Source organism: Castor canadensis, chromosome 7 (genome assembly GCF_047511655.1).
Source record: "Castor canadensis chromosome 7, mCasCan1.hap1v2, whole genome shotgun sequence".
Taxonomy (NCBI): domain Eukaryota; kingdom Metazoa; phylum Chordata; class Mammalia; order Rodentia; family Castoridae; genus Castor; species Castor canadensis.
Window position 1 is genome coordinate 78,791,442 of NC_133392.1, and position 10,210 is coordinate 78,801,651.

At 38.1% G+C, this 10,210-nt stretch overlaps 1 protein-coding gene across 1 annotated transcript; it reads right to left on the bottom strand.

The window, feature by feature from the left end:
• Positions 1-1,057: 1,057 nt before the first annotated feature.
• LOC109675556 (olfactory receptor 6C75-like) lies at positions 1,058-2,239 on the bottom strand. Its single transcript, XM_020152236.2, has one exon. The coding sequence runs from the start codon at positions 2,000-2,002 to the stop codon at positions 1,058-1,060; it is 945 nt and encodes a 314-aa protein (XP_020007825.2). The 5' UTR covers positions 2,003-2,239.
• Between the last annotated feature and the right edge of the window lie 7,971 nt (positions 2,240-10,210).

The following is a 10,210-nucleotide window of genomic DNA, read 5'->3' on the forward strand; positions in this document are numbered from 1 at the left end:
TGGGAGAAAATATTTGCCAGCTATACATCAGACAAAGGACTGATGACCAGAATATACAGGGGAGTTAAGAAACTAAACTCCTCCCAAATCAATGAACTAGGCAACTGAACTAAACAGAACTTTCTCAAAAGAAGAAATTCAAATGACCAAAAAACACATTAAAAAATGCTCACCATCTCTAGCCATAAAGGAAATGCAACTAACAGAGAAACCTTAAAGCTACAGAGGTTAACATGAGAAGGGGATCAGGAACCATTGTAAAGATCAGTTAGAGATGAATCAACATGGGTTGTAACACATTTGTACATGAAAGAAATGCTAGGAATCTCTCTGTATAGCTATCCTTAACTCAACTAGCAAAAACGCTTTGTCTTTCTTATTATGCTTATGTCTTCTCTTCAAGCAAATTAGTGATAAGGGCAGAATGGGTTCTGCCTGGAAGTGAGGGGGGAGGGGCTGAAAGGGTGAGGGTAGGGGTCAGGGGGGAGAAATGACCCAAACAATGTATGCACATGTGAATAAATGAATAAAACAATTATTTTCAGTAGCAATACGAAATAGATAAGCACATCACTTTTATTCCAACTCCTCAGGTTTTTGGAAGATATCATAGCAATGGGAAATAAACACTCCATTCCCACACAATTGTCCATGCTAACAGCTTCAGGATAGAGCCAATCATAAATAAGCTTGGCTCAGAGGCTGGAGTTAGAAAAAGTGACTTAGAAAAATAAGAGCCTTGCTCAGTTTAGGGACACTAGATATTTTGTCTACAAAGAGGGTAGGCTGCATGGTTTGCATTAGAGGGACAAAAACTAATTCAGTCAATCATATCCCTGTTAAAATATATAGTCATCAATATTCAGGATATTGAGTAAAATGATAGATATGAACAGCAAACAAAATGTACCCATGAGAAGACAGATTTCGTTACACAGGAAGTGAGTAAGAGGCTCAGAGAATCCTGCCTGGAACCCTGTGGATCACATATCAGCTACAATGAAGCAAATGGATTTTTGTCACCAGTTACTCCAAGGCCATGTGGGGTAATTTCTTCTTATCTCGAGATTTTCATTCTGCACACCATTTCCCTCAGAGCCTGGTGCACCTGCTTGTTGCGCAGGGTGTAGATGACAGGGTTCAGCAGGGGCGTCACCACCGTGTTCACAAGGGCAGCCTCTCTGTTGGAGTCCGGCCTGCTCCTTTGCCTTGGTTTCACATATATAAAGACACAGCTGCCATACATCAGAGAGAGGACGATGAGGTGAGACGAGCAGGTGGAGAAAGCTTTCTGCCGCTCCTTGGCTGATGGGAGACGCGTGATAGTGACTGCTATGTTGCTGTACGCAATGATGGTGATGATGAGGGAGGAAAGGAGGATTAATACAGCAAGGCCAAAGGCCATCAATTCAGTAGCTCTGGTGTCAGAACAAGAGAGATGGATCAGAGGGCCAATATCACAGAAGAAGTGAGGGATGACATGGGCATCACAGAAGGATAAATGGGAAACCTTCACTAGTAGGCTTGTGATGAGGATGAAGCTCGTAGCACAGCAGGCAGTGACCAGGAGGAGGCAAGTCCTCAGGTTCATGATGCTGGGATAATGCAGAGGCTTGCAAATGGCCACATACCTGTCCAGAGACATCACAGCTATGAGGAGGAAACCTGATGCTCCCAAAAATAGAAAGACAAATGCTTGTATCAAACAGGCAGCAAAGGAAATTGTTTGCCTGCCTAAAAGAAAAATGACCAGCAACTTTGGAATAACAGTGCTGGTGAAACAACACTCAACGAAAGAGAAAATGCTGAGGAAAAAGTACATGGGTGTGTGGAGATGGGTGTTGGCACAGGTGATGATAACAATGACTGAGTTTCCTGCGATGGAGGTCAGGTATGCCAGCAGGTGCACTGAGAAGAGAACCTTCCCCAGCTGCTGGACAGCAGGAAAGCCCTCCAGGATGAATTCCTGGACAGTTGTTCTGTTCCCCGTGTCCTTATGCATCTCCTACTCATCAGTCTTAACCTAGTGAAGAGGTCACAGAGAGCAAGGGCTTCCTGGAGGAGCACCCAGGAAGGTCATTCTACCTTCTGCTCAAGTCTGATGAGAAGAGAGAAAAGGGTGCTCACTTGGCAGGCAATGTGTGTCCCTGTGTCTTCCTAAAGCTTATGCATGACAAGATCATTAGCCTATTATTCTTTGGCTCAGATCATCAACGCCATGACAATCCTTCTCCTCCTCCTCCTCCTCAACACCATCCTCCTCCTCTTGCTTTCCTCATCACTTTGGATTTTTTTTAATAATGCTTAGTACTGTCCTAATTTCCAAATTCCATATTTCTGCTATTCTCCATGACACTCAAAATACTCTCATGCTTGTACAGTGGGAGAACTTGAAGCTTCCAGAGTCTTACAGAGCAGGAAACAATAGCTGGGACTTTAGTAGGTCTGCCCCAGTCCAAACCATTCCTGTCTCCAAATGTTGTGACAAAATGTTTTTAACAGGAGCAAGTGTACCATTGACAATCTTTTAATAAATGACAGTTTAACTACACTCATCCTGCTTTTTCTCATTGTTTAGTCAATCTTAATGATACCCAATGAAGCTAAGGACCACAGGGGTCTTAGAAATGATCTGTTTCAGCACAGGCATTTGCAGAAGCAACTGGAGATGACCTGACGCTGGGGATGCTCAAAGAAAAGGTATAAGATGTAAGTCAGAAATGGAGTTTGCTCTTTTGTGCTCCATGTGAGGATATGGGTGGGATACTGGGAACAGGTATTCATGGGATTTATCCACTTCACAAGGTCTTTCCAGGATCTCAGCACCTCATCTTCCCTCATTTCAACATCCACTGCTGTTTTCACCCCTTCACCAGGTCCCTTTTCTTATGACAATATTTGGTTGTAGGCCAAATAAGATTAGTAACATATAGTTTGTTTTAGTCCTGTACTAGGGGCTGAGATTTCTGTGCTTCCCAGGTGTCTGCTCATCTATGAGCTGCTGGCCTGGCCTGGCAGTCTGAAGAGCTTCAGCTTCTACGCCAGGACTACAGCAAGTGCATAGTTACCAGGGTCCCCAAGGCCAGACACTTATAGGACCCCTTCATGTGGCTTGGATTCCCCACTTGCAGGTATTTTCTTCTAAGAAAGCAAGACCTTGGTCTGACCAAGGGCAGGGGAACAAAAGGAACCTCACTTATATCCTCCAGAGTGGGGTTAACATGCATTGCTGCTCCAGCCACCCTCACAGACAAGATCCTGTCTGGTGTTTCCTATAGTACAGAAGGCTTCACATTCCAAAGTGGATGTACACCAAGCAGGTTTCATGCTGGATCCTAGAAAGGAGCCAACAGAATAGAACGAGCATATATGACTACTTACCCTTCTGAGACTCCTGGGGCTCTGAGGAAAGGTCTGACTCTGACTTCCAACTAGTAAAGTCAGTGCACTGTGCCACTCTAGTTTCAATCACTGTACCAGTTGTCAGGAGCAGGCAACCCCTTGGAGGGCCACGCTAGGAGTGTGGAGACTAAGTTCCTTCTGCCACCTCACTCACCTGTGTTATAGGTGGCTCTGTGCACTTCCATTCTTCCACACATTCCCATCTTGTATATGCAGAACATGTGTGGCCTTTTGCATCAAGAACAAGGTCTCCTACCTCACAGGTTGAAGGTCTCTGGAATATTTTCTCCGTATGTATTTGGTCACAAGCAGGAGGTCCTCAGCCAGTGAACAGAGTGCTACGATTCCCAGATCACATTAGGAGTTGAAGGAACTGGGCAGAAGTTCAGGCAGGGCTGGCTCCCCAGAGCCAGCTAATTGATCACTTTTGAAAACAACTTACTGCTACAACACGTGTGTTTATCTTTTTACCTCTGGGTTGACATTGGCTCTCTGGTGTCCACAACTGATCTATGACAAGAGTTTTCAATGAGCTCATTAACAATAGCCACAGGTTTCTAAAATCTCAATTTGAATGTTCTTCCTGATTTGAGGTCAATGTCCAGACTGAAATTTTCTACAGGCAACATGGGCACAGAGAACAGAGCAATGAGGTTAAAGCCAAGATTTCATCATGAGAAATGGTCTGGCTTTGGTCAGGCTTATGGGAAAGATACTGGCTTCAAAGAAGAAAATGGGGAAATTCCCCACCTGCTCTACCTACAGTATGATTCTTTCCATAAGGTTTAATTCATTTTATCTTAATCCACACATATTAATTGTACACAAAGTGGAGTTTATTTTGATATTTCTAGCATTGCAATACATGGGCTGCTCAGTGGATGTCTTGTTAGCAGTATGTTTTCATGTGTTCCCTAACCTCCTTGAAAAGGAAGTGCATTTCTTCATTCCCAGAGACTAAGTGAAGGCAAGAGGTCTGTAGCATCTCTTACCTGCACCACTGCTTTAATCATTTACTTTTACCTTTTTCATGACACACAATAATTTCACATATTTGTGGCATGGAGTGTGATACTTAAATCACATGAACACAGTGTGTGATGGTCAGATGAGGGCAATTGTCATATCCTATGCCTCATTTTCTCATGTTGGGAACATTCAACAGTCTCTGTATTCACTATTTGAAGTATTCCATTAACTGTTTTCAATCATAGTTAACCTCCCTGCTGCAGAACATTAGCAGTTAGTCCTCCTGTCTGATTATACCTGCTTTATCTGTCCACCATCTTCTCTCCATCCTGACCATGGACACAACCAATTTCATAACACTTATACTACTGGATTTTAAGGTACGGATACAAAAATACTGGGTGACTTCAGTATCCTACTCTCATCAGTAGCTAGATCTTCCAGAGGGGGAAAATCAAAGCAAGGATCTTCAAAGTTTAACTGTACCATAGGTCAAAGGTACTTAACAGAAATTTACAGAATATTCTATCAGACAACATTGGAATAAACATTCCCAGCACCCCATGGAACTTTCTCCAATATAGATCATGTTATAGGCCATAAAACAATTCTTAACCAATATAATTTGTTGTATTTTATTAAATTTTAATGGAATAAAAGTAGAAATCAATAGCAAGAGGAACAATAGAAACAATGTAGATTGACAGAAAAACACACTTTTGAAAGATCACTGTGTCATTAAAGATACTGGGAAGAATCAGGCTTTGACTTTACAGCCTACATTAAGAAATCAGAGAACAATGTGTACTTGTATGGCAATGGGAAAATGAGATCTGTTTAAACTAATTCGGAATTGGGAGGGGCGATGAAGAAGAGTTTTTGAGGGGGTGAACTCAACTCAAAGTTTGTAAGAACTTTTGTAAAGTTCACAATGTACCTCCAGTATAATAATTTGATAATATTAAAAAACAAAATAAACTATTTTTATACATGAAGAAAATCAGAAAGAACTCAAATAAATAAGCTACTGATGCACTTCAAAGTCTTAGAAAAAAAATAAGACAAACCTCAAATTAGTAATCCAAAGGATTACTAATTATTTAAGGAACTGTTATCATCAAGCTCCTTATTTTGTCTAATTAATATACACTAATACAGTCTCCCAAAAAAGATAAGCCCAGAACTGGACAGATTCTCTGCTAAATTCTAGGAGACTTTTAGAGAATAACTAACACCAATGATGTTCAAACTGTTCCATAAAATATAAAGGGAGGAATGCTTTCAAACTCATTTATAAGCCAGTATTACCCTGATAGCAAAACTGGATAAAGACACAAGAAAAAACAAAACTACAGTCCAATTTAATTGATGAACATTGATATAAAAATAATCAAAAACACTATGAACTGAATTAAACAACATATTGACCACATTAAATAAAACATTAAAAAATCATGATCAAGTTGGTTTCATTTTACATATTGAATGATGTTTCAACATACACAAATCAATAAATGTAATAAGCACATTAATGGAGTCAGACAAAAATCCCATTATTATCTCAATACATGTAGAAAAAGTTTTTGACAAAATTCAACACACCTTCATGATTAAAGCCAAGAAGAAATTAATGGGTATTTGTACTTTTCCTTTTGAGAACAGTTCAATTAATTTGCCCAGTTATTGATAGAAGTATTTGTCTTTTGCCTTTATCAATTTTGGAGTTCTTTATGTATTTCATATGTTAATCCTTTATCAGAGGAATAGAGGGCAAAGATTTCTCCCGTTCTGTGGGTTGTCTCTCCAATCTGGTAATTGTGTTCTAGGATGTGTAGAAGTTTTTCAGATTTGGTGCAGTCCCATTGCCAATTCTTTCTCTTATTGCCCAATCCCTATTTAGAAAGACATTGCCTATTCCTGTATTTTCACATTTTTTATTTGTTACATCCAGAGTTTCAGGTCTTATGTTAAGGCCTTTGATACATTTTGATTTGATTTTTTACAGGGTGAGAGATACAGATCTATTTTAATCTTCCACCTGAGGACATCACGTCTTCCCAATACCACTTGTTGAAGAGGCTGTCTTTTCGCTGCCAAATTTTGTTGGCACCTTTTTTGAGAATGCAAATAAGAGATGTGGGCTTATATCTGGTTCTTTTCTTCTATTCTCTGTTCAATGTGTCTGTTTTGTGACAATACCATGCTTTCATAATATAATTTGAAGTCAGATATTATGATTCCTCTAGCTTTGCTCTTTTTGCTCAGGTTCTTTGACTCTGAGGTCTTTTATGCTTCCACATGAATTTTAGGATTGATATATCTATGTCTATGAAGAGAGTCATTGGAATTCTGATGGTAATTACATTGAATCTGTAACTCACTTTTGGTAATACAGCCATTTTTGCAATATTATTTCTGCCAATCCATGAACATCTTTGTGGGAAGACTATTTATGGTAGCTTCAGTTCATTGCTTTTTATAGATCTGTTGTAGTTCTTTATGTCCTCTTGGTTCAATTTTGGTTGTTCATACGTGTCTATCAATGCATCCATTTCTTCCAGATTTTAAGATCATTGGAGCATACTTGTTTTGAACATTCTATGGTGATCCTGAATTTTCTAGGTAATTGATATGATTTCCCCCTTCTGTCTCTAATTTTTTAATTTTGTGTTCTCCTCTTTCTTTTGATTAGTTTGATAAAGGATTTGTTCATCTTATTTATCTTTTCAGAGAATCAACTCTTTTATGATTCTTTAAGTTATTTTTGGTTGATTTTTTTCTTGCTTTATCACTTCTTTCTATCTACTGAGTTGAGGTTTGTTTGTTGTTGTGTTTCCAAGATCTGGGTGTATATCATTTGGTTGTATCTTTGAGAGCACTCTGATTTTTAAATGTAGGCATTCATGGATATAAACTTTCATGTTAGAACTGCCTTTGCTATATCCCAAATGTTGTGGAAGGTGACTTGTAATTTTCATTTGATTCCTGGATATTTTAAATATCCTTCCTTATTTCGTCCAGAACCCACTGATCATACAGTCTCCATGTGTTTGTATTGGTATGGTTTCAGAATATTTTTTATCTTATTTTATTTTGCTCTATTTTATTTTCTGTAAGCCTGTAGCATCCAGTATTCCCAGGCAGTGTCCCATACAAGTACAAGCCAGGCTGACCTTGCTTGGTTTCCAAGATCCAATGAGACAGGGAGCATCCGGGTAGAATTGGTATATACTCTTGTAATTATTTTCTAATTTTATTCCATTATGATCTATTAAGATGCAGGAAGTTATGACATTTTCTACAATATTAATTCTTCTAATCCATGGGCAGGGGATAGTTTTCCACTTATTTTAGACCTCATTTCTTCATGAATGTTTTATAGTTTTAATTGTAGAGATTGACTTCCTCTTTGGTTGAATTCATTCCTCAGTGTTGGTTCCTTCTTTTTAAATGAAGTTGAGACAGGGCAATCTGAGCATTGCATGCATATTTACCACTTGTGATGTCACATGTGCTATCAAATTATGACTGGGAGTATCTTTGACAGAATTAGCAAAGGGTATTTGTCTCAATAAAATGTTTTAGACCCCAAATTCTACTGATTCACTCTTCACATCAGCGTTGATACCATCAATGGTCTGGTAGTGACCAGCCTGGATGGATAGATTCAATTCATTTTTCTATTTGTCTAGCTCACTCTTCAATCATGGCCTATGTCAAGGAAATATAAGCTGCATTTTATTATTTGAAGCATAATAAACTGTTACCAAAGCTTGTATAAAACCTTGGAAAAGCCAAAACCCTTCTCAGTAATTTCACCAATAAGTAAAGTGCCTTGACTTATTCCTATAGCTGCAGAATCTCGAACACTTCAATGCATTTTTATCGTAGTTCACTCTAATTGTGGAAAAACTACACTCCATATTTTCATATTCTTCATGCTATTCCTTTGAGAATTCTTATTTTCCTAAGTAGACAAGTAAAAATTATATAGACTTATAGTGCTTAACATATTGTTTTGACATATGTATCATAAAGTATATTTCAAGTAAAATCCAGAGATTATTTGACGTTATCACCACATTTTATGGATACTGTGAATAAAATTAACTTTGGGGAAGTTGATGGTTAGTTGAAGCAGCACGAGTGTTAACATTCTGTGGTTTCCATGGAAAATGATTTAGAGTCTACCATTAGTTCCATATATACTGATTCAACTTCTATCCTGTAATCCATCATTATCTCCCTCTCAAGTAGAGTAACAATTTTTGTACCTCCTTTCCTTAATTGTAGTGGGCTTTTGTATTCTTTTCATTGTACAATGCTCATAGCGTATTCCATAAAATGGAGATAAATTATAACATGTGTCCAATTTTTAGAGCATATTTGGTTCATTTTCATTGTCAGTAGGATGAAGTCTGAATTTTGTACTATGGCTTTCCAAAAAAGTATGATCCAATAAAGGGTAGTAATTTACTTGTAATTATATAACCTTAAAGATTGGGGTAATATGAAAGAATGAAAAAGTGGTGTTACTCTTTTAGAAGCATCTCCTCTGAAAATAAAAAGATGCATTTCTGTTCAGGAAACAGGAGCTATACACACAAGGTTCAATGACTGAATAAAGGAAATGTTGGTGATAAAATAGGCTGTCAGAAGATTACTTTGTATTGACAACACAAATCCACCAGGAAAAATGTTTATTTTGTTTAATTGCTTTCATTAGCAATACAAAATACACAAGTAAATAACTTAGATCTTTGGAATAAGTCCCCAGCCCCATGGAATAATACCTTCTATAGTAATAGCTTCAGGAGAGGAACCATCATAAATAAGCATGGCTCTGAAGCAGGAGTTAGAATAAAGAATTTAGAAAAATAAGTGCATTGTTCAGCCTAGGAAGACTGTGGTTATTTAATCTTCTTAATGGACAGAGACCCCAAACCGTTTTATTTCTGCCCAGCATGGCATGGCAATGGCAATAATGCACACATATATAGTTGCACCAAGGGCCAAGAAAAGCAATGAATGGCATTTCTGACCTGATGCATATACAGACCAAGGTAAAGGGTACTATGAACACATGTGCTTTAGGCTACAATGGAGGTAATGTGAGCTGAACATTGACAGAATTTCAATTATTTTCTTCATAACAATAACCTTAAGTATAACACTCAGCATTTTAATTACTTTAGCGCCATTTGGTAACTAACTATTATTGTGTTGAAATGTTTATGGCTAGATAATAGTGAAATAGAGTGTAAAGCAACATATTTCAACAATTTCATGCACATAATTTGTATCAATGGAACGAATACAAAATCAGTAAAGGCTTTTGCAATTAAAGTCATTGATCACCAGATGTGGAATTTTGAGGGAGGTGAAAGATATGCAAAGTAAAATGTAGCCATGAGAAAACAGAGATTTTATTCCATGTGAGGTAAGCATAGAGGCTGAGGCAACCGTGCCACCAATTCTCCACCTGGAAATCCATGTCTCACACATCAGTTAAAATGTACACAAATGGTTTTCTGCCATTATCCACTCCAAAGCCCTATGATTTCTTATCTTGCAAAAAGAGCAATGGTGGAGGTATTACGATACCTGACTTTAAACTATATTACAAAGCAATAGCAATAAAAACAGCATGGAACCTGCACAAAAACAGACATGAAGACCAGTGGAACAGAATAGAGGACCCATATGTGAAACTACAGCACTATACTCACCTTATTTTTGACAACAGTTCCAAAAATATACGATAGAGAAAAGGCAGCCTCTTCAACAAGTGTTGCTGGGAAAAGTGGTTATCCGTCTGCAAGAAACTGAAACTAGATCC

What these genes read in the sequence shown, in the direction of transcription:
- LOC109675556 (XM_020152236.2), bottom strand. Translation starts at nt 2,002, where the DNA reads ATGCATAAGGACACGGGGAACAGAACAACTGTCCAGGAATTCATCCTG.